General features: G+C 40.6%; 1 protein-coding gene across 1 annotated transcript in view; it reads left to right on the forward strand.

Annotated features, from left to right (window-relative positions):
- LOC144519331 (mannosyl-oligosaccharide 1,2-alpha-mannosidase IA) overlaps positions 1-25,972 on the forward strand; it is a 219,054-nt gene that overhangs the window by 107,924 nt on the left and 85,158 nt on the right. The window contains exon 3 of the mRNA XM_078252383.1: positions 21,114-21,229. Within this exon, the coding sequence (XP_078108509.1) occupies positions 21,114-21,229 (116 nt within the window). The remainder of the gene's footprint in view (positions 1-21,113; positions 21,230-25,972) is intronic.

Consider the following 25,972-nt stretch of genomic DNA (forward strand, 5'->3'; position numbering starts at 1 on the left):
TTGAGGTGTTAGGATAGCGATGGTGAGTGTAAATTTGGAGGATGTTACAGTGTCTGGTAACCAGCTTGATAGCGCCACAGTGTTCAGTCTTTTTACTGTTTTGGTTTCAATCTGTAATCTCCCTGCTTTGTTTGATTCCTCCTCCTCTTTTTCTTTGTTTTTCCTTTTTTATTTTTAAGTTTCCTGTCAGCAAGATCAAGAGACATAGGCTTTTGCCATCATGGATCATTTTATATGGAGACAGGTGATGGGCAGGGAGGTTTAACAGAAAAAGGGAAAAGCACTCTTTGGAGGATAAATTAGTTTAGCTTGGATTAAAGGAAGAGGTGATGATATGTAGGCTAGGGCTGCAGCTATCGATTATTTTAGTAATCAAGTATTCTACCGATTATTCCATCGATTAATCGAGTAATCGGATAAGAAATACTTAGTGAGAAATACTTAGTTAACAGCAATAGTAAATATTTATTATATAAAACAGCGCGGTCGACGAGAGCAGCAGACGTTAGATAGCTATCTGGTGTCGGGTTCGCTCCGTGGAATGGATGAGTACACTGGATGTTTTCTACAAAGATGATGTAGTAGCATGTTTGCAGCTTAAAATGATCCCAAACTTTCTATCGTTTTCTCTCGCCTGTCTCTTCTCTTAGACCCTCGCTATTTTCATCTTCCTTCATTTGTAATCTGGGCCCTCAGTCTTGTGTCCACAGAAGCGTCAACCTGTTGTGCGCTAGTAACAATCCTCCGTGCGGAAACACAGTGAGCCATACAACCTTAATTACATTGATTTAACGAAGCTTCGGGGATTTTTTGTAATCGAATTATTCGAGTTATTCGAGGAATTGTTTCAGCCCTAATGTAGGCTTTGGGTTATTGGGAAAGACGTAACTCCCATTTGTTGATATGAGCAGATTTAAAAGAGTGTGGGAAAGTGATGCAAAGTAATTTTGGGACACTTGTTAACTGTGCAGGCTAAAGGCTTTAGTGCAGTGAATTATTTTCAATGTTTGGCTCCCAGAGCTCTCATGTCCTACTTTTATGGTGGAGAGCTTTAACTAAAAGTGTCAGTGAGAATGGTTCTGTATTTCCATCATATCTCAGAGCAAGACCGAATGGAGCCGTCAGCCTTGAATTTAAATGATGTTGTTAAACACAGACAGGGCATTATCCTTAAGGTAATATGTGGTGCGTAGAAGTACTACAAACTCATGATTCGGCAGAAGAAGATGCTACCTGATAAGCCTGGTGTTAAAACCACTACTCCAGGCCCACCAGATGAACATAAGCAAAGCCACTCAAAAATCCTTTTTGAGTTTTTGATGGCTTTGTTCTGAATCAGTATTACACAAGTAAGATAATTACATGTGTGGATGAGCTATCTCTCTTTTGATTGATTTGAATACTCAGCTTTCCTTCAACTAACTGGAGTTTGTACGACCTGTTTGTGTGTGTATTCTACAGCATCTATGTGCACTCTTTTTAAAGCTAACCATTCACCACCGTATAACTGGAAGCAAATTATTTTGGACAGATTGTTTATTTTATTAATCTTTTATCACCAGAGCACTGTAAGCGAGGCTGTTTTCTGTGAGCTGAAAAGAAGGGAGATTTAGGAGAGCTCTATTGTGAAGGGGGGTGTTCTGTGGCCCTTGGACAGTCTCCAGGATGAGTTTTTCTTCTTTTCCCTTTGTTACCAGTCTGGGAAAATGCTCGAGAATGAGTACTTGAAACCTTGGATGTATTTTAGATTGGGCTGGGTATTGTTTGGGTTTTTTCAGATACCGGTGCTAAATCGATGTTTTTAAAACAGTGCCGGTGCCTAAACCGAAATATATATAATATATTTATAATGTATATAATATAAAATATAAAAAAGGAGCACAAAATGCTATTAAAGAACGTCTTGTTTATTGCTAAGGCCATATGGTCAAAATTAAATGATTGATTAATAATATAATAACAATAACTTACAACAATGACTTATTTCACCAGTAAATTGCTGGTAAACGACAAAAACAAGCACCAGATGGGAAAAGGGTATTTTACAATAACTTAAAATGCACCACAAGGCTGGCGAATTTCACACGCTTGTTGGTTCATTCTCCATCCATTCTCTTTCTAATTGCCCTGAACTAAAATAAACTTTTAATTAGCTTTAAATACATACTGTATTTCAAATGACAAAAGGGAAATGAGCGAACCAACTTTGGTTTAGAGGAAAGAATGAAGAACGCACCGTCTGTGTGTTGTTTTTCGGCAGCTGCAGTCAGACTGTTACGTCCCGGTGTTGGAATCCTCTACAGGGAAATAGAGTCACACTTTACACTGCTTAACGTAAGCTGTCAGCATTTTAAGCATTGTGTTTAATCCAGCTACTAGCTAACGGTAAGATAGCGTCCCGTGCAGCGATGCTTCTGAAAAAAAACAGTGCCCTATTGGCACCGCGTTTTGGTACCCAACCCTAATTTTAGATGTATTTCCTTTTGGCTACAACAAAGATGTGGGAGGGAGATACATTGGACTGTTTTAACCTCTTGTAAAGTAGAAAGTTAGACATGAGGCTTCCAGAATAAGTGGCACAAAAACCTCACACAACTCCCCACAAACAGTCACAGACCCCAAGATCAATTCCCTTGTTGTTGAAATGCTGACAAAGGTCCCTTTTGGGTTCTGTTTGTGATATAAATCACCATGGACACCATGTTGGCTTTGTGGTTTTGGAGTCACTGACATTCTGCAACACTAGACAGTACTAATTTTAACGAGTGTTTTCAAAATGTAACAAAGTAGAATTTAGTGTTGTGGTCTCCAGCCCAAACACAATGCTTCACAGATTACATGATTCCTGTAAGGTTGTAGAAATATTGCTTACTTTTGTAATTGTAATTTATTTATTTGAACAGGGACAGTGCACAAAAAACATTAATAGATGTCTTGTGCCAGGTTGTAGCAAATTGCTAATTTCCGCCCGTAGGGCAGGTAGATTAAAATACAGACATAAAGTATTTACACTTAGTTACCTTAAAGTCCTTGGATGCCCACACAGGTGTTTTCAGCTATTCTGGCTGATTAGACCTCTTCCCAGGACTCAGTGGGTCTGTATAAACTAGAGATGGCCCAATACCATTTTTTGCTTCCTGATACCGATTCTGATACCTGAACTTACGTATCGGCCGATACCGAGTACCGATCCGATTCCAGTGTGTCGTATGTTTTAACAACTGTATACTACTATCCCTGTATGGATGTGATATTATTTCTATCTTTGTTGTCAGTCTGGCTCAGGTTAAACTCTTTGTGAAACAATGAACAATGAATGCCACAGAACTTTCTTTTATTATGCAGTTTGACGTTATAACGGAAAAAGAACATAAATAAACAACTTTAACGTATATATTTTCTTTAGGGCTTTATTATGTGGTATCAGATCGGTGCATTAACTCCAGTACTTCCCGATACCAATACCAGCGTTTTAGGCAGTATCGGAGCCGATACCGGTATATACCGACACTGGTATCGGAACATCTCTAGTATAAACTGATTGATTGACATCTTCCTGAGCCTCCAGTTAGCTCTGCAGGACACATGGCATCTTTATTTTAAATTTAATCTACCATTCTTATTGGTAGATAAAGTTTGTGACGTAATAAATTCCCATCTATGCTCCGGCCCACCTTTTAACCTGGGCAGAGGTCTAATCAGCTAGAGTAACTGAATACACCTGTGTGGGTGTCCAGGGCCTTTTTAAAGAAATAATTTGACATTTTGGAAATGGGCTCATTGACTTTCTCAGATGAGAAGATTGATAGCCCTCTCAATGTGAAGCCAGCAAACAGTTGGCTTAGCATAGCATGAAGACTGGAAAACACGGGAAACAACTACAGTGGCCCGGCCCTGACCAAAGGTAACAACATCCACCTACCAACACTTCTAAGGCCCAATAAATAACATGCTTTATCTCTTCTGTTTAAGTTGTTGTTTTAAGGGATTATATGCTGGATTTCTGGGCCGAGTGCAGTGACTTCTACAATCTCTAGTTTTTGTACATATGATATATAACATAGCTTTAGAGGTGCTGTTAGATTGATTTTTAAACCTTTGGGCAGAGCTAAGATAGCTGTTTTCCTTTGTTTACAGTTTTTATGCTGAAATAAGCAGAATATCTGCTGGCTGTTGCTTCATATTTAGCAAACAGAAGAGTGGTATCAATCAAATACTCTTGAACTCTGAAAGTGAATAAGCGTATGGTTGGTGCTAAGGTTTGGTACTGTAGGTTTCTAATTACAGTCTGTATTAGTACGTGTGATGCCCAGCAAAAATTTGAACTTAGTGTCATCTTCAGATAGGCACTAAAAGAAAGCTAAGTGAAACTCTTACAGTAAAAAGCTCAGGCATCTCACACCCATTTTGCCCTCTTCAGTCTTCATTTTCTTCCTTCTTTTAACATGACTAAGTCATTTCCATTCTTATTAGAGCTCTCATTTACTATATCACTTTCTCTCCTCGCTATGAAGTGAGAAAGCCAACCAGTCCCAGAGCCTAAATGGAGGATTAAAGAGATGTCCGTGCCTCTTTGAACGACGTCATTACCCTTGTGCCTGCATATGTGGGTCAGTAACTGAAGCACAAGACACATTAAATGCCAAGCCAAAACCCCATTCCAACAGATGCTGGGGACAAGGCTTGTGATTGTTGTGAAGAAAAAAATACATTAGGTGTCACAGCTGCCCCTCCCTCACTCCAGAGATTTTTCATCAACAATAGATTTCCTATGGCTGTTAAGGGGGTTGGCCACATTCACAATTGCTATCCAGCTCTCCGCCCTTTCTACGCAGGGAAAAATGGTTTTCTATTTTTTCCGCCTTTATCTTTGGAATATATCATTCTTTCTTTTTCCATTTTGTTCCATCCTCACGCTTTGCCCTCATTCTTTTCTTTCTCCTCCTCTTCCCAAGAGATGCAATAAAAAAGCATAAGGTCACCATTTCTTTTTTGCTGAGAGTTGTCCTGGAATGGGAAATGAGCTACTTCTAGCGACACAGGCTGAACTCATCACCTTTCCTCTCATGGTATGCCCGGGGGACCATTTAAAACCAGTAGCGTTTATTAGGAAATCCCAAGGGCTCTTCAGATGATGTAAAGCGCTGCCAGGTGCTCTGACATGACGGAGAACGGAGGAGGAGGGATGAGAGGGTTTAAAAACTTGATTTAGCTTGGATCGATGGCCCAAATGATGAAGCCTCGGGCATTTATTATTTAGTCGTCTCTTGATTGAAAGGTGAAATAAATGTTTTATTGAGCAATTGGGGGTCCTCAGGATCCGTGGAGCCCCTCGAAGTGATGAGGGATTTTTTTTAAACTAATTTTCACTACCATACATCATCATTAATATAATATTGTACAGCAAACACAGCAGAGCTTCTGAAGAGATCTGCTGAGACAGCACCTTTGCAAAGACAGTGCCGCTTAGAAGGAACTCATAAGGGTCTCAGACATGCTCACACACACTTGTATGCATACAAACACGTGTGCATAGGGCTTGAGCTTCTTATTTTCCATTTGCTAAATCCTCTTTATGTTATCAAAGGAAATTTTTTTTATTTAAAGCATTCAACTGGCAACCGCTTCCACAAACAATTGCCTGCTCTCTTCGCTTCCCACATATTAGGCAGAGCAGACAGGTTTTCCCCTCCTTCGCAATTACTTTCCAACAGGACTTGTGCCTGGTCTTGAAGGGGGGCCCCGTGAAGGTTAGAGAGAACAGGGGAGGGAGTGGCAACCTCCCCTGTCATTAGGGTTAAAAGAAGGGCTAGGCAAATAGCGCCTATCCCCGCCTGTCACATTAGAGTTACACACAGAGTGAAGAGTTGTCACTATCCACCCACTTTCCATTTCTACTCCATACATTTCTATATCCCATGGGCTCCATCATGGTGTGGTAGAAATCATCTGTCTTCATAGGGACCAGAGCCAGGTGACAAAACAGGATCTAGTCCCTCCCCCGTCTCAGGAGATCACATTCTAAACCTCCATTCAACATTGCCTATTTGTTCAAACTGAAACTGCTAGCAGGACACGTCGAGTATCACCATAACTTTAAGACGTAAAACATTCTTCATCATCGTAGTAATATACTGCGGCAGCGGGGCATGGGAAATGATTTATACATACAATCATGTAATTAAGATATAAGGATGTGCATGGTGGAGCTCCACCGATGCTTGATTTTTCCGATAGATACCGACATTATAGCTTTAAGAATGATAAAAAAAAATCTGATAACAGTATATCAATATTTTTTATTATTATTATTGCTGCAGTTTATTGCTCTGCCAACATCCACGCCTAAAACTAAAAAAATATATCTGCGATAACCTGATATCACCTGATAATAGTGGCCAGAGAAACAATGTGTACATTATCCTGTTTATTGAATAGTGCAAGGTGAGTTTGCTCGTTGTAATCTGCTGCGCTACATTTGTCAGATATTGGAGAAGTACAAGTAAACACAAGCAAACACATTAGTCATCCATGTATCCGTATATAGAATCTTATTTTAGTGAATCTCAGACCCCAGAGATTTCTCCTCACTTATTGTGTAAGGAAATGTAAAGTAATGATGCTGCAGATATAATGCATAGTTTTATTCAAGAGGATAAAATAGTTTTGGACATATTTGTGGAAATGGCTTCTGAGCTTTGGCCCTCTGGGTGGGCGTTTCCCGTGGAATCAGTTGACTGACAACTACGTTTTTAGAGCCATCTCTTCATATGGACTCCGGACAATGGCTGATGGGTAAATTCTGGACAACTCGCTTGCTCGCTGCGAGCTCTATTCACTCTATTCTCACATGGGCCCAATCGGACATTAAACAAACTTTGTACTTGGGAACTGGCAGGCGGACTGTTTGATATCCGATCCAACTGATAATTTTAGGTTTGCAGTGTCTGTGTGAAAGGGGCTTAAGAGATGTAGTGCAATACTGACTGAAGATCTTCCTAATGTGCGGACGAAAATTGATACAAGGCATTTTTTTTTCTCCTTTCCCAATATCAAAGTAGCATGTTCTTTTTTTGGCATTTAACATTTGTGAGGACAAATCATGCTTTTTTTCCCCCCCCATTTGGAACGTGGAAGCTAGTTAGGGAGGAAATATTTCGGTGATATAACGGTGGGTCCAAGCTGGAGCATTTAAGGTGCAGGCTGATGAGGAACTTGACAGCGATCCTCTGATAATGCACTCAGGGGGCCAACCTGCTGTCAGAGAAGAATTGGTCCCGCTGCATGTAATGACGGTCCTGGCAGCGCAGCTCTGCATCTGTTGGCACTGAGGCAACGACAACTGCCTGGAGACCACCGCACACCCAAACTGGGCTCAGTGCTTCACCAAGAGCTAGCAGGCTGAGCTAGGGACAGGGTTATAAAAGCATGGGTTTTGCTGAGGGGTTTCATAAGGATACATTGCTAGTGTCGAATGCAAAGCCAGGAGGAATTAAAGGCTCAGAAAAGACAGTTTTGATACCAACAAGGATGTAGAGTGCATGGCCTTAATCAATTCATAATTTTCATTGTAGGTGGGATCTGCTGTGTCGCTTTTCATGCTGATCATGTCATTTGATGTACAGAAAGTTCTTTTGTCTCAGAGGTATTGACATTATTTGCTTCTTCGTCCTTTTAATCCAAACTATTATGGCCTGGTAAAGAAAGCCATTTTACATCAGAACACGGGATGACGGGGCATGAACGTGATGCAGTCTTTCATTATCACCACCACCAAAGTTTTGCTCTCCCCTTCTCGGATTACAACAAGTTCCCCTCAGTGGACATGAGCGCATCATCAAGCCTCTGCGCCGGGATTAAAGCCAAGATGATGAAAAAGTGGTTGCAAAATGTATGATGAGGCAGGAGGATTATGAGGGATTGTACTCCATTCTACTGTAACGATTCAATCGCTGGCTGATGAATACAAGGCCGAGGGTCAAGTTTGCTGTATCTGGATAAAGTCCCAAACCCCTTCATGTTGTATCATCTTGGTGTTTTGTACCGTTTGGATCCTGTGCCTGTGTTTATATAACCTGTGATCACTGATCAGTCTGCAATGACGTATTGCCGGAGTCACTCTGATGATGACGTCTCTGAAACCTGAAACATGCCATTTGGTGTGTAGTAATCAGTGTTTGGCAGTTTTAATCACAAGCGTTTCCTGCCAAGCTCCTAAGCTGGGGGCAGTAGAAGGGAGCAGACTTTAGCTTCATTCACTTATTTTAGGGACTATTAATAAACTCTTAGCTTTGCCTCATGTGGTCTCCACTCTTAGCCTGAATATTTCACTAAGAGTCTGGCAATAACACATCCACCCACCTTTCATCCATTATCCTTAAAACTGTCCAGTGTGACTCAACTGTTTTCTTAATAACAACCCACATTTTAAATTCCCATCAGACTCCTATCCACCAGGTGTTAAGGAACATTACATTTTTGTCTCCATGCTCATTTATCATTCACCAGTAGCTCTTCTGATAGTTCATTTTATGTTCCATGAAAACAGAATGTGTTTACATTTCAGAATATCCTCTGTCTGGATTTCTGCATCTCTCAGACTTGCTGTTGTCTCGCCCCTTCACACATTGGCAACCCACGGAGCAGAAATCTTTTTGTTCCTGTGGTGAGCGTCGTACTTTGAAGCGTTGAAACTGGCTTCTTTTAGTGTAGCAAAGACTTATCCGTAGCGCAGGTGGACCTCTGCAGCCTGTAGTGTCTTTCAAGCTCATGCACATATGCACACAAACTCCCTCCTTCTCTATATCATCCTGCATTCAGTCTGTGCCTGCAGCAAATACTGTGCCTATCACTAGGTATTCATAGCAAATCACTGCTAGGTGAGGCTCAGGTTCTGTGTGGTGACTCTTGACTCAGAGTGGTGAGTGGCAGGAAGGAGGACAGTGGTGGCAGAATGAATAAGTAAAATGGCATGAAATGAATTCCTTCCGTTAGTGTGTCCTGCCGCAAGGGTTGGAAGATCTTTCACATTGAGCTCAGAAAGTCTGGGCCACACTTCAGAGGTGGTGGGGTGTTGTGAATGCTGCTAACAGCTTCTGGGATCCTGCAAACAGACGAAGGCAACACTGAAATAAACAGAGGAACGGGCGAAGCAGTGAAATAGGAATTGATATTGAGTAATGTGGACAAGTGTTTCGAGTTGCCTAACTAACATTCCTCTAGGAAATATTGTTAGAAAGTTTGCATTTACGCTGTAATTGAGTGTGAAATTGCAGGTGAGCAAGCAGTGTACAGACAAGTGGTCTCTAAATGTGCTTTCTACAGATTGATTAGAAAAGTGGAATAGTTCACGTCTTTTCCTTAATTAAAATGTTCGTTTTTAATAAGACTGCAGTTTCATTTAACCACAAATGCCAAAAGCTCTGATTATTTCTTTACTGCCTGTTAGAAACCTGATAGAGTTGTACCGTCCTCCAGACCAGCCATTAAAAGACATGAACTAGATGTAGAAAAGAGCACATGCTTATAAACATAAACTGTAGATGTGCACACACACATAGCTGCCTAACTCCAGGTTCTTCCTCTGCTGCTCTGTTTAGAGGACCGGTTTAATTTCTCCAGCTGACGGATGGTCTTTGTCAACATGTTATTACAGCCATAGGCGGACTGGCAATCTGGCAGTTCTGGCGAATGCCAGAAGGACTGATGCACTCTTGGGCCGATTTGGGCCGCTGGAAAAAAGAAAAAAAAATGGGGCAACACTGGCGTTTCACACTAGTTTGACAAAAATATGCAAGACTGTACGGCTGCTGCAGCCCGGAGCCTCCCGTCTGGTGTCGTCAGGCTTCTACTTTTCAAAATAAAAGCTTGCGTCTGGTCCGCTGTGTCTTCGTACTTTGGTGTTTTGGGTGTTTAAGTATGTAATAATATGTTTTAAATATGCAACCTTTTCCATTGGATTTTAAGATGGTGCCATGGTAGTTTTTTTGAAGGTATTATTTCATTATGAAAGTCTGTAAGTGTGCCTCATGCTACTGGTGCCATAATCTCACGTGAGCCTGGTTTTTGCATTCATAAAGCAAATAATGTCCCCGTCTGAAATGGAGCCGGTAAGGGACGGAACAACCAGTAAGCTAAAAAGCTGGGATGGACTGCCTTGTTTTATATATAGAAGAAATCAGACATTAAGCTTCCAAATTGGAATTCTATCAAAGTTGCACCTAAGACCTCAGACAGAAAAATGAATGCATTCTTCACCCTGCTAACCCCTTCTGCAACAGAAGGTTGTATTGATTTCATTTAAATTTGTTTACTTTGTGGATTTCAGTTGGATGACCTCATGACTGGTTAAATTGTTGCTGCAGCACCGTGGTTGAGTGCCTTTATCAACTGCCTAATCAGAGCCTCTAGCTTTAGCTGTCATCTCCAATCAGGTTTTGTGGGTTGACAGAGCATCAGATGTATGATCCCCCCCCTCTCCAACTGTGCTGTGTGTCTGTTGTTCATTGCAAGAGAGGCATTTGGGAGAGGTAGGAGGCAAGGGGATTCCTAAACACTGTGTGCGGTGTGTAATCTCATCTGAGAAGCTGTCATATCAGACAGGGCTGCTGCACTGACACGCCACGCTGTCCCAGAGTGTCAAATTAGATTTCTGCAATTAGATTGACGTGTGTAGCGCTTAAAGTCTGGAGCCTCTCTAATCATGTCTGGACAGTGTGCGTTTTGTGCCTTAGTTTGTGATTAGATTAATGTGTGCGAAGGTGTGTTGATTGGCTCTTTAGTCTTTGACACTTTCATAATTTATTGATATTGTAGTCAATAGTCATTTCACATTGTAATCATCTCACATTTAAACCTATTACCATACTTTAAAACATTCAATATGTGTGGTGGCTTGTTCCTTTAAACGTCTTTTAAACTCTGCCACCTTAACTGGGCTTTGCCTCTAGACTCACAATGCCACAGATACGGTTGCCTTGATTTCGGCTGATTTACTTTCACTTTTCTTAACAAAAAAAACAAAAAAGAAATACTCTGCCCCAGTGGCTGGGTTAGCTCAGTTGGTAGAGCAGGCGCACATACATGGAGGTGTATGCCTCGACGCAGAACGTCCAGGGTTTGAGTCCGACCTGTGACGATTTCCTGCATGTCACCCCCCTCTCTCTCCCCTTTCATTTCACATCTAGCTGTGCTTTCCATTAAAGGCTGAAATGCCCCAAAAAAATCTTTAATAAAATAAAAGAAATACTCTGCCCCACCCCTACCTTCTACCACTGGTGATCATAATCATCGAAGTTACCATATAAATTACAGACACTTTTTCTTTTCTTAATTTACTAGTTAAAAGGAAAAAGAAAACATCTTTTTTGCAACAAAAAAAATCCAAGCAATGCTTTGCCAATTGAATTTACATTCAAGTTTGGAGGCTTGTCTAAAAAAATAGAATAAGAAAGAAATTAGCTCCTTTTAAAGCTTTCTGCATCAAAATACATTACAGTACCTCAAAAGTCACAGAGAGAGATTGATACAGACTCCTTCATCAGCTGCTTGGTGCAACATACAGAGACTAAACACTGATGGGCTCGAAAATAAAGGATTCCTGATGTCCATGATTCTAGCCGAAGCCTCTGGCTTAGTCGCCTCCTCCTCTGCGGGCCTCATAATGGAACAATTTAATTTTGACTCCGGCTCTAATGTGCCTTGATCTATCAATTCTCTGTTCCTTCCTCTTTTTTTTCTTCTTTTTTGCAAAGCAAGTGCTATCGCACAGGAAGGCACAAAGCACCATTAGATGCAAGTATTTTTGCGGGGCAGTTTGACTGTGTGATTACCATAATGGCGAAAATGGAGAGAAAGAGGAGGATAGAAAGAGGAGGATAGAAAGAGGAGGATAAAGCGACGTCTGTGGTGTGAGACAGGGTGCAATAAGGACTGGTTGTGTCTAATTGTGATGTGGTGCTTTACTGAGGGGTAGGGAGTTTAGTATTGGGATTTATATGCACAGTACTGGTAGCCATGGCAGCAAGGCAGTCATACAGACACATTTACAGAACAAGGAAGGATTTCACTTAAATTGCTGGACACAGTACTGACTCTATAGACAAACTGTTTGAACAAAAGTCAGCCATAAAATAGCCTATATTCAACAAGTGTCTTAACTGAGGCATCGGGCACTACAGGAGAATAAAAAAAATAAAACCAAGAAATTAAGTTTTCACATACTTGTAGAGCATGATCATATTACATGATTGAAAGCTCCAAAAATGTACTAAATGGTCCTTGTGGTGAGATTGTTTTCTAACTATAAAAAAAGAGGTTGTTTTTAACTAGAACACTTTTAGATTGATATTTACAGTGAGGGAAGACAGGAAAGATGTATGAACGAACTATGAACTAACCATGTTTCTGTAATTCGGGATCTGTATACGAGTTAAGTGTGTTGTGATTTTAATATACAGGGACTTTTTATTTTTACATATATAATTTCTCACTGAGACACCTATAAACAGTATTAGTTTTTAGGAGGTTACAAGTCAGTGGTCCAGCAGCATCTGGTATGTTTTCTGCCACTTCTCTGAGCCCTTCCACCTCCCCTCTTCATCTTCCGTTGCTCTTGTCGGGACAGTGGTGCTACATCAATGTCTCACACACAACACAGCTATGCATATTCCTTGAAGCAGGGTCAGCTTTCCTTATCCTTATGATTTAAACAATGCTTCTCAGTAAATAGACCTCTCCAAACAGCTCTGTCTCTGTGCCTGTCAGCTGCTCTTCCAGGCTCTCATTAGATACACCTCTTATTCTGCAGTATTGCTTGAGATTAGATATCCTCAGAGGTTGATTGGAGAATGTGAAATACGTTGCAATTTGTCCAGTGTAAAGAGAACAAAATTGTGCAGTCTTGAGTGAAAACGAGGCTTCAATTGAACATGTCTAATGAGCCCAATGCATGCACCCTTGTTCTGTGAAGTGACTGGTAGAGCAGTCTTTACATTGATAATGAGTGGGATTACCTTCCCCCACTTACATCTTGTAGCAAGGATAGGATAGGATCTTAAAGTAAGGTTCTTATATTTGCAGCTGCAGAAGGAGGTCTTAGTGCAAGTTCCCTCTGATAGTGGCACTGTCAGTTTCTGATGGCTTTTCTTTGGACGGTTGCCAAGCATTGTGGGCACTGCAGTCAGAAATACTTTGGGGTTTGCTGGGAGGCCTACAAACACAAGCAGTGTATGTATATACATGCATGTGCCATTACTTTGATGGCATCTCACTTGTTAATCTGTACAATTACACTGTATGTAATAAATGTAAAGGATTTTACGTTTTGTCAAAGAAGTCTAGGAGATCCTAAAAAAGCTATTACATGTTAACAATGTAGTCATCAAAGTTAAAGATTAAATACAGATTTAAATGAGATTAAAATCAAATCTGTGTAAGTCTACAAATTTCAGGTGTTTCAGATTTACCCTGCAGAGAATCTGAGGAGCAGTCAACCATAGTCCTCATGAATCGACCGGAGTTTAAAATGCCAAAGAAGAAAGCGGAAGGTGTGGGACATTCGGACTAAAAGCAGTGTTCCTACGGTCATAAAAAAAAACCCTGAAAATAGCCATTTCCAGGCCTGGAGAAGTTTTGGAAAAATAAATAAACACAGAATGTTTTGGAAAAGGCATGGGATTTTTCTCCACAAATTCCTGTATAATTGTTTGGTTCAGTTAAGATCAACTGATAAAAATCTATATTGGTTCAACAATATTTTAATGTTCGGGCAGTCACGTCACTTGTCGTTATGTTGTTCTCTGCGTGGGGTAACGTCAGTCTCTGACTTGAATTGGGTTGATTTTGTGAGCACAACGCCAGGAAAATGCCATTTAAAAAATGTATGGCTTCTCTTAGACAAATACAAGACAAGGCTTGAGAAAGACCAGGACCCAGGGCGTGCAAAATGTGGACTATGTCGTAATTTAACGTTCGACATTTCGAACATGGGAGAGGCTGCGCTAGCTAGCCGTGCTAAGGTAGCTAAACGCCAGGCTGCTACTGCTGCGCACAAATCCACTCACCACATTGCCAGTCTTTTCACCCCGATATCCAAGGTGACACCCGCTGCCAGCTGCAGCGCTTTCCTCTCATCTGCCGTCAAACAAGGGAACATTTTGGCTGCTGTGTCCAGAAATGAAGCCCTTGCTAACTGCAGAGGTACTGTGGGCACTACAGGTGGCTAATTCTCACTATTCCTACAAAAGTTAGCCAGTGTTGAGTAGAATGTTAAGAGAAAAAATGACGCAAACTACAAGACAATATAATCATAATGCGCTTTAAAATAAATCAGAAACCTAGGACAATATTTTTTGCCGCTGATGTTATTATAAGTGCCTGTCAACATATAACGGGTCCCTACAGAGATACACGTGCATAGTTGGTTTAAAATCTTAGTTACAAAATCTTGTATTCCAAAAAACAGTTTCTCTCTGATACTACTGCCTTTTGAAGTTCATGTCTGTTACTGGACACTTTATTTACTTATTTATTTTTCAAATATCGTTGCCTCCCAGTTATTTGTCAATTAGGACTAGATAATGGAGTTCTCAGGGTTTGACAGATTTTATTCTGTAAACATCTTACTGGTTTCAGTGCTGAATTCATGTTTATTTTGTATGAAACCATATAGCTTGTCATTCATTTAAGGACGTATATTTTTATTCTTATTTTTCATGTATACACAGGCGTTTCAGAAAACGTATGGTCATGAAAATGTACCTCAAAGGCTAAGGCATGGAAAAGTCATGGAAATGTATTGGTAAAAATGTGTATGAACCCTGTAAAAAGAGGACATCCTGCGGAATTTACAGCCGCACCTGAAGAATCGCGGAAATGGAACATCGTCAATATAGACTACCGACACAATCGTTCCTACATTAGGGAACGATTGTGGTTATGGTCATCGGAAACCAACGTTTAAATATGCAGGAGTTAGAGCACATCCAGTTGCTCACCTATTATTGATTATTCTCAATTTGTCTGACATCTGCTCCTCTAGGACATCAAAGCACACAGTTGGCATTCAAGCCTTTTCAGAAAAGTCCATCTTGATTGATGGACATGACATTTCACTGTCACTCTGTTTCTCCCTGTCCTTTTCATGTGCTGCTCACTAACCCTCCTCCCTAATCCCGCTCCCTCTGAACTCACTTTCTTCTCTCCCACCGTTGCTCCGTTGGTGCTCTCCATCAAAAGGCCACTCACCTACAATGTCATCTCCTTAGTGCACTTTATCTGCGCAGCTTACCACGTGCCTCGTATAGCAAACAGCTCAATATGGTTAACGTCTCACACACTGGCTCGCTAACCCTGTGTCTCTGGTGCCATGTAGCATAAACGTTAACAAGATGCTAATTGCCCTGGCAATTTATAATTGGATACTGCCAACCACTAGTAACAGGGCAGTGTAATTAATGTGCATCCCAACGCCTGCATGAATTATATTCACTTTGATGACGTTAACAGGGTTATTTACCATGTGTTTAATATGTTATTCCTTTTGGCTGTTTGTGCCATGAGTCACAAGCTAAATGAGAAATATATAGCTCTGATTTAAGTCCTGTTTTCCCATGTGTGTATTAAAACACTCCATCATTGATATCGTATTCTTATCTGGTTAACTCTATTGCATCTTTAATGTACTTAGTCAATGGAATTTACAACAAACATTGGATGGCATTTCAGAAATATCAGCATATATTTTGCATTCACATCACACAGTATATGCTGGTTAAATTAATGCAAAAATGTTGCCTCTGAACTATCCCCTGAGGGATTAAATAAAGGAGTGGTTTATCCTAATACATCAGTAATGTGAGTGTATGTGTGTACGTTTAGAGAAAAAGAGAGGAAGAGAAAGCGAGGCCAGTGATATCACAACACACAAACAGGCTGCAGTAAGTGATTGATCATGCAGACACTGGCCGTCTAATGTAGCCCCCCTGACCAACACTGACTGGCCTGTGACAGCCATGATAAATATACATCCACCAGCCAATGTCTTACTAATGGCTTTCTGTGTACTCTGCATGCCTACATGCGTGCACATGCACAGACATGTGCACAACACACACACACACTCTTAATTTCTACTTCCTAACACTGATGCTACAAGGACATGCACACTTTAGAAGCAATAATGTGATTAATCCAAATGAATGTACAAAGCTCATGTTTGACAGGGCTTAGGTAATATGTTAATATTGGTTCATTACTGTTGTCTGTCCTGACCCCAAAATAAGCTAACAATGCAGGACCCGCCTACAAGACATGGCCACAAAATTAGCTAATAATGCAGGACCTTTCTTAGTTGTTATTGTACTTCAGTGGTGCGAAATCCGTAACAAATTGCAATTAATCAAATTATCAATTGACATGCAGTGAACCTGTTGGTAATTCACTTCCTGTATCTTTCATAGCTTCGATAGGCTGTTAGCCAAGTAAATGTTTATCAAATATTTTATTTTTATTTGTGAGCCTTATTAGACATCAAATATTATGCTAAATGCATTGGGGGCAACATTAGAATGCATTAAAGACCCTAAAACATGTCAATGTGTGTATGTTAATCAATCTTTAGTAAATTGGTCCCTTTATACTGTATATTGCTGATCTCCTTACCCTACATCACTCCTCCAGGAACCTAAGATCATCTAATCAGTTCCTTTTAGCTATTCCACAGTCTCGGATGAAAACAAAGGGTGATCGTGCCTTCTCCGTTGTGGCCCAGAGACTCTGGAACAAACTTCCCATTCATATTAGGTCCTCCTCTACTGCCAAAATCTTTGTGTCTGGTCTTAAAACACATTTTTATTCTTTGGCATATGATTTACTGTAGTTTAGGGACATTTTGTATAATATAACTTTGTACATCACTTTGTTCAGCCTAGGTTGGTTTAAATAAATTGACTTGACTAATAAATAAACAGAACACATTTATTGACTCGGTCTTCAGAGGATCCCTCAGGGCTCCTTTCATTTGTAGCAAAGGGCTACTGAAACAAATGGCGTCATAGACCATGGAAGCTGAAGGAGAACACCATGATGGATTGATCCTCTCCGTCTATCCTCAGTCAATCAATCATTTTAGCTTTGGTGCTGTTTTCAATAGAAATTTTCCACACTCGGCTGCTTTCCCTGCAGCCACAGCAATCTACCCCTGGGGTTGGATAACCAGAGTGCATTAGATATCTGAATACACCCTTCTTCTCAGTTGTCACCATCACTATTTGTCATCAAAATAGAGATAAGAATGCTCAGTAAAACTAACTAAAACTAAACCTACATCTGACACTGCTTACAGACCATATACTTACTAGGACATGGCTTACAACGTCGGCAGATGGTACCCCAGGCTTATGTCGACTACATGTGTCTTGTTTCAGTACAGCACTGCCTTCTCGTTGACAATATGAGGCGAACTGCCAGCAGGCAAACAGATGCAGCACTCAAGGGATAGTGATGTGTGAAAAATGTTATCTACATAGTCAAATAGTCAAAGCCATGGCACAGTAGGCAATCTTGTCAGGACTACAAGCTTGGTATGGGGTACTGTATCAAAATAAGAAAAAGCTAAAGAGAAGAAATTACTTTCTTGTAATGTAGCTTTACAAGTGATTTGCAAGCCGCAGAAAGCTTCAAACAGTGTTTCTCTGCCTCTGAGACTATTAATAGTACGAGATTTATGGCCCAAAGCATATGGCACCCCATCATCCACTCAACCCAAGTCGTTGATACCTGCCCCCACGTGACCTTTGGCATCCTGGCTAACCTTATCAACAGATCCATGAAGCTATGGAGATGAGGGCAAAGGTCAGTGGTGGGGAGAGTTTTGCTCTCATGCTAATGTCAGGGCAGCTACGAACACGACATGTACAGCACGGCTTGTAGAGTGGATAATGTAAGAATGAAAATTCTTGAGAGGGTAAAATTTGTTTTTTATTAGGCCTGCATGATATTGGGAAAAACTGACATTGCTACATATATTTTTCCTGCAATATAAATTATATTGCGATATGAAAAAGGACTCATTCTTTCAAAATTACATAAATAGCTCTATTTGTAAATAATAGATCATTCTCGACTACTGGGGTGATTTTGTAGGGGAGTGCATCTACATAGAAAATAAAAAAAGTAACATTCTAATCTGAACCACTGACTGACATGACACCATTGTATTCATATAATACTATCAATCCAGGCTAAAGTGAATGATAGTAATAATGCATGCATGTTGCTTCCTCTAAATTTCAGGTTGTGGTCGACTAACGGGACCTGCTTGTTTGGTTAATAAATTGATCAAAATTGATTGTGGTTGGCTGTGCATGCAGACCTGCATGTCACGCACTAGCAACAAACTGTATACCCAAGAACACTTAAATCAGTGTAAATTGTGTTGGTTCAGTGAACTAAGACTATAAATAAGGAGGATTGTACAATTTGGATAGGTTTTTATAATTGTACAATCCTCCCAAATTATAGTCCCAGTTTACTGGACAACACAAATTGTGTGCTAAGAATGCTTATTTATTGAATCCTTTATTGTTAAAGAATACAAAAAAAAAATCAACTAAAATAATTTAAGGTGCATTGGTCCACTATAGAAACACATATACATCACTTTATATATTGCCCTTAGTAACTGACTTCATTTAAAACACATTTGGCAACTTTATCAGCCTTTTCTAATTATCTCAACAACTGCCGTAATATATTCCTCAAACTTGTAACATTATGAGCAGCAGTCTTCATACAGCAATATAACCGTAACAATTGGTTGCCATTTTTCAATATTTTCTGACATTTTAGAGACTCAACAATTAACTATTAAACTAAAAAATATATATATAGTTGCAGCCCTACATAATTCTATGCAGCAAAGCAGAATCTGGAAAAAGTGGCACAAGTTTTGTCGGCCAAAACTATGGTAACCATTTGCACATTTGGTGAGCTTTAACAATAACTCCTAATAAAAATGGAAGACTTTAATGTGCCAGGTTGCTGTGTGGTTGCATCAGATCAATCCAGCCATCTACTTTAAGCTATGCTTTTTTTCATGGATCAAGATTTTTCATCACTTCTCTTTTTTTAACCGGGTCAGCTTCAATGCATTTTTTCCCAGTAATCTACAATTTGAGCCCCTGAGCAGTTTGATTCAGTCTTATTTAGTCACAGTTTCACAGTTTCTTGTTATTAAACTTCCAAACCACAATTTGCCCTAAAACTATTTTACAGTAATTCATTAAGGATAACGTTTATTTTTCCTAGCTGTCTCTAGGAGGTTCAGCTGCATTTGCATAATATTTGGTCATATGAGAATTAAAATGGGCCTTGCGATCTCGAATAAGGCCACCAGCATGGAACATACCCCTCTTAGCGTTTCTCATTTAGTATGTGAAAAGAAACGAATAGCTTCAAATAAGATTCATAAAGACAGTGACTCATGCACACAGAGTAACTCCACACACACACACACACACACACACACACATATTTTGGAGTCTGACATTTACACACATAGTGTAATCCAGGAACAGCTGCTAAATGTTTGCTATAAACAATGTGTATCAGTTATTTTTCTTCCCTCTGGTGGTTGATTCCTAAATGACTTGGCATTCATGTTAGACTACAGTGACTGATGCTTTGTAGCTGATGCTTTTAATCTCAGAGAGAAGATGCTTTTCATCTGGGCCCCACAAAGCAGTTTTAGTCTCATCATTCAACACCACTGCAACAATTACAGAAGCTCAGCATGGAAGGGACTTTAATGTTTTACTTTTAAACTCAGATGTTGTCAAGTTACTGTTGCTAATGAGAACATTAAAGGTTTGGGGTTAAATCTGAGTACTTATCTACCTTCCTAGAACTAGTTTGTACAGTAACAGGTAAATAATGAATTGTTAGCTAATTATTGAACACACTACTTTCTTGCCTCTTTTCTGTTTTTAAGTCTTAGTAAAACTCTTCTGAATTTGACATTTTTGATGTAAACACAAATGTGGTTTTAGCATTGTGGAACGTTTCTACAAAGGAAACACCATCCGGGTGGGTTCTTTCACCACCGCAGGGATAAGTGATTGAAACACTGTAGCTTCTCTTCACTGTGATGCACTGTTAAAAAAATACAGAAAAACACAACATGCTGTTAGCACTTTTGCAGTTTGCAACTACCGCTTCAAGCCATGTTAAGACCAAGCAGATGCTAGTTCACGTGGAGAGAGAAAAGTCATTTGAACGACCCGAGAAAACGTAGGTGGTAACTGATGAGTGTCCCACATGTCTTGTCAATCATTGGATGCATGTTGCAAATTGCATGTTTCACAGAGAGGGACACAAATGCAGAGGTGCAGTGTAGACGGACCGAGACTACGTCGCCTCAGCAGTATGTTTAAGTCACAGTGAGTCACGGCAATGCCGGTAAAGCGGTCGCAAGTATGGTTACAGTTTTCAAAACTTCACGCAGACAGCGTTTGCTGCAATATAACATAATGGCGAGATCGTGGTGCAGTTAACTTTACGTTTCCGAGACAGACGAGCACACCAGTGTTCACTATGCCCTGGTCACAGACTGACAGGCTCTGGTTGTACGGCAAGGCAACTTTATTTTTATAGCACATTTCAGCAACAAGGCAATTGAAATTGCTTTACATAAAACATTAAAGAGCAAATAAAAAAAAATATTGAAAATAAAACGAGCTAAAATAGAATAAGATACAAATACAAGAATAAAAGTTACAGTGCAGTGTTAGAAATGAATAATTATTTGATTTAATAGGTTGTAGGGACAGGTTTGGGAGGGGAGAGGGAGGGGTTTTATTTTGTGTGGTTTGTAAAATGTTCTAAATAAATAACATGTTCGAAGTAAATAGGACAATAGACAATAGGTTTGGAATTATTTTTTTTACAACTGAAATTATTTTTTTTGTTATTAACAGATGGGAAGTACCGGAAAAAGGTACCGTTGGGTACTGGCACTCACTTTCAGGTACTGCTGAAAATGTGAACGGTACCCAACCCTACCCTGTGTTTCTGTTTGAACAGCCATCAAATTAACTATTTTGTGCATTTTACAGGTGGCCTGAGAGGAGCCTCCATCATTGACTCACTGGACACACTATATATTATGGGACTGATGGAAGAATATAACGATGCCAAGGAGTGGGTGCAGACCAGCCTGGACCTAAACTCGGTAAGAAACTAATTATTCTCATTTAATTGGAGAATTTCAGTTTTTATCATTTACTTTTAACTCTCTTAAAGTGTCAATTAGCTCATGAGTAACTACATAAACATGATGAAGTTTTCAGCAGTGGCCTTGCGTGCTAAATTGATTTTAAGCAGTGCTATTGTTCTGTAACACCAACATTATGTCCACTGGGTTTAACCGTTTTCCAAAGCTCAGGACATTCCAGCAGGAATCAAAAGCTTTCTGTGTGTCCACTGGCCACGGTGAGTTACCGGCTGATGGGATTCTCTGCCTCTCTGAAAGGTCTCTGTGGGGCAGAAAATGTGATAAATAAAGGAAAGAAAGTAGGGGAGGGGTCGAATGGATGTTTTTTTGGATGAAGAGGCAAAAAAAATGCCATGGCTCTTTCATTGAGCGAGTATGTAATGATGGGGTCGGGAACAGTTGTGATATCATGTTGGAATTGAGTGGAAGCTGGAGAGTGCAAACTAGGACATGTTTTTGTGTGGTTTGCTGCAGTCAAGTGCCAGTTTGTCGGTGGTTTTGTGAAAGAGAGAGTTAATTTATGGGCCACCTCGCGGTTACGTTCTCCACCAGTTACACAAGTAGAAGTACACAAGTGTGGTTGACGTAATAGAGTGTAATTACCATTAAGGTATGTAACATTGGTTGGGCTGAAAATGGTGCTGTTCTATGCTCCCTAATGCAACCATGTGAAAGAGACCTGAATGAAATGACAGGTTTTCTACCTTGTATGGTATGCTAATGATTATTTAGATGAGCTGGGCGCTGACTGGGTGGTTCACACACACACACCCACACACCCTCCCCTCTGTGCACACTACGTCTCCATCAATTTTCGTAAAATGGCTCATATTTGAGCTCGCTTAAAGGGATACTTCACCGATTAGCATTAAGCTTTGTATCAGTAGAAATCCGGTAGTATTTTCGAATGACCGTGCTTCCATCCCTCATGTCCCCCTGAGACTAGATTTCTCTGTATTGCGTGTCTGGAAAAAAGCCTCTGATGACGCAAAAATCATCATTTGGCGTCATCGGAGGCAATTTTGCCCAGAGTCTATGGACTACAGCCAGCTAGTTCCGCATGTTTTCAACCTGCCCATAGGGGGGTGGGACTGTCACTGGCCGATGCTAGCCGAGCGGAGCCGAGTGTCAGCCATCTTGAAGCTTCGCTAAACAGGCTCCGTCTTTTCAGCAGAAAACTTTTACAACAATTATGTGCATTCAAACTACCGCACATGTGTACCACCGGGATACATTGGTACAGATCGGAGAATATGCAGGACACTTTATTACAGACGGAATACTCGACACCCTACGCGAGCTTCGCCTGCTACGGAGACCAGCACCTCAGCCAGCGGTGTTGCTCGATGCCGCTAGCCGGGGAAAGGGGCATCCAAAGCGGTATGTGGAAAAGCGGGACGAGGGCGGGAGTTCCAGCTAGGTGGAAAGCTAACGCTAGACGGCCACCTGTGCCATCTATCCTGCTTGCAAATGTCCGCTCATTAGGCAACAAACTGGACTACATCCAACTTCAACGAAACTCCCAACGCGAGTTCAGAGACTGCTGTGTTTTAGTTTTTGTGGAAACATGGCTGAACAACAGTGTACCGGACTATCCAGCTACCAGGCTTGCTAGCCTTCCGAGCAGCTAGAGATGCTGCCACTCGTGGAGGTGGGCTGTGTTAACACGGACTGGTGCAGAAATGGGGTGGTTGTATCCAACTAACTGCTCACCGCTGGTGGAGTTTGTGACTGTTAAATGCCGACCATTCTAGCTACATTCCATGCAAATTCACGGCTGTGTTTATACTCTGTGTTTACACCAAGCGCTAATGCAAATCGTTAGCTGAACTTTACGGAGCCTATAATGTGTGTGCACTAAATGTAGCCTGTTTCGTATGTCGTTTTTATATAATGTCATGTTTATATATTTTAAATGTGTAACACCACTTGAGCCACGGTGAAACGTTTCGTGTATATGGTTGAAATGACAAAACACAATAGACTTGACTCAGTTGACTGCCTCACTGTCTAGTCTGTAAGCGGTAGGCGTGGCTTGGGGTTGGCCTCGTAGTGAAGCGAAGCAAGGGGATTCTGGGATTTGGTGTCTTTCAGCCAAAAACACATTTTCTGGCTTTTCTCGGCCTAGAAGGCACCAATTTCTAAAAAATAATTCACATTTCTATTACATAAGTGACCCAATTTAAAGATATATTCATTTTTCCAGCTGTGAAATATCCCTTTTAAAAAAGTTTCAGAATTGAATTTAGTAATAAATAGCAGACGAACAATGTATACAATTTCTGAGATCTGCGCGACCTAGATTCAGAAGACTAGCTGATCTCAGATCAGTGGCCTATGTAAATGTTGGGGCGGGACAAAGGGACAGACTATAGCCAAATAAGGTACAGCCACCGAGTTGACGTCAACTTTTAGCTTGTTTTCAGCAGCAGTTTCAAATTGTGAGATTTGCATAGGAAAGAGGTGTCAATGGGACTATTATTAACTACTATTTTTTATATATATATGCCTATTTTACCCACCGAACTGTTGTAATTCAACTATGACAAGGTAAACTCGGTTTTGCATTCTATCACTCCTTTAAGAAAACAATCCCGACATGTGTGGCACAGTGCACATGATGTCCTCAGTACATTTGAACAGCCATCGTCTGGAAATTATCAATCTACAGCCACAGTTGTGCGCACACATTTATTCTACTGGGGAGCAGCCCCAGAATATAATCAGGGCAGAAACACACTAATAGTGTGTTTATGATGTGCTTTTATCTCATGAAGCTCAGCAACATCTTGATCACCGCCAGTTTTGAGGCCATAAAGAATCCACAGTGAGTGTTAATTTCAACCACACACATCAAACACACACACACACACACACACCCCCATTCCCACAGATACATATGCATAGTGAGAGGCAGACATGGATAGACGCATGACTCTCACACATACACACACACACACACACACACACACACACACACACACAGGTTTTCTGTCTCCCTGCGGCTGGCCTATCTCAGTGATTACAGATGACTTTGAGAGGAGCTGTAGCTGCTGGCTGTGGCAGCCCTCACAACCTGTGAGTGGAGACGGCCAGTAATGGCAGCCGCTGACAAACAGCCACACTGTCACCAATCATAAAGACAAGAAACACAGATTTACACTTCACACTGCACTTTGTCACTGGCGTGATCTGCCACAATCTGTCAACCCCACTCCATCATGCCTTCAGCAGTGGTCTCTGAGGGTCACATCCACCAGGCTGCTACTCCATCTCCTCTGGGACAATTAGACATGACTTATTAGGGACAATTTAGTTTTATTCCCAAATGAATTTGATATTTTAAAGGTGTCCTAGTGGAGGGGCTATTTTCTGTCTTGAAAGACGTGATTAGATGTCAAACAGCGACCTTTTTTGGGTAGCGGCTAAGTGTGAGCTTTTCTCATCTTCTCTGAAAATAAATCAGCGAGTTTTACAGTAATTCACACACATTTGTTCACATTTATGAATTTGATATGGCGGCTTTGCCAGCATGGCAAATTGGTCATGATTGATCTGTGTAAAATAAGGAGAATCGGAGAGAGATCTCACACACACACACACACACACACACACACACACACACACACACACAGAAGTAGTGTTTTTTTAGATATCAAATAATTTTATTTTATTAAATTTTATTTATTTTATGGTTGTGCAAAGCTTTCGCTGTAGCTTACATAAGTAGCCTGATTTATACTTGCACTGGTGTGTGCATCGAGCCGGCGTGTGTGTGTGTGTGTGTGTGTGGGGAGTGTATGGTAGAGCGAGGGAGAAGTGAGAGAGTGACGGTGATTAGCTTCGGAGCGAGTACCGACTCTCTAGAGTCATAGTGAGAGAAACAGAGTGTCTCCCCTGTGTTTTCTGACCACGGTGGGAAATCTGTAGCAGGAAAAGTTAACCCTCTCCTTGATTTCATGTGGTTATGGAGAAGGAGAACCAAGAAATGAGTCAGGGGAAATGCAACGCTACCAAGCCACGGTTGAGCGATGTGCGTCGCTGCGACGTGTAGTTAAATTTTTCGAGAGGTGCACGTCAGGTTACGGCGTAGAGTCCGGCGTAGATGCAGAGGGGTCTGCGGGGGTACGCCGTTGATTCGACACAGAAGCATAAAACAGCCTTAAGAGTCTGCAGTACACTTACCATGTAAGGCAATGCATGCAGAATGAGAACTACCAAGAAATGTACTGTAACGTGTAAAAGTCAATAGTATTCTCCTTATTTTAACACAAACTACAGCCATCTCTGCCTCTTTTTAATTGATAAAAGATGGATTTTTCTATAAGAGGTGGATCCGTTTTACATTTTAATTGTACAGTACATACTAGTATTGTACATATACATTAAAATTGGATGATTAATATGTCCAATATGGTGTGTAGAACTACTCTACCAGCCAAGCTTTGTTTTCAATTTATTGCACATCTTTTATTCTTTTAGATAAAATAAATTGTTACACAATTAATGCATTCTTCCCTTTCAAATGACTTTAAGTAGGGTGATTTAACCTAATTTGAGTCAGTGTTTAGTTGTACTAAGTTTTACTAAACACTACACAAGTGGTATAAACACCTGGTCAACCACAAAACAGGTTTTGATGTTGCGTTAATCTTTTAATTTACGTAATGATTCTCACTTTTGACCACTACTGCTCCACAG

This window comes from Sander vitreus, chromosome 6 (assembly GCF_031162955.1).
Source record: "Sander vitreus isolate 19-12246 chromosome 6, sanVit1, whole genome shotgun sequence".
NCBI lineage: Eukaryota > Metazoa > Chordata > Actinopteri > Perciformes > Percidae > Sander > Sander vitreus.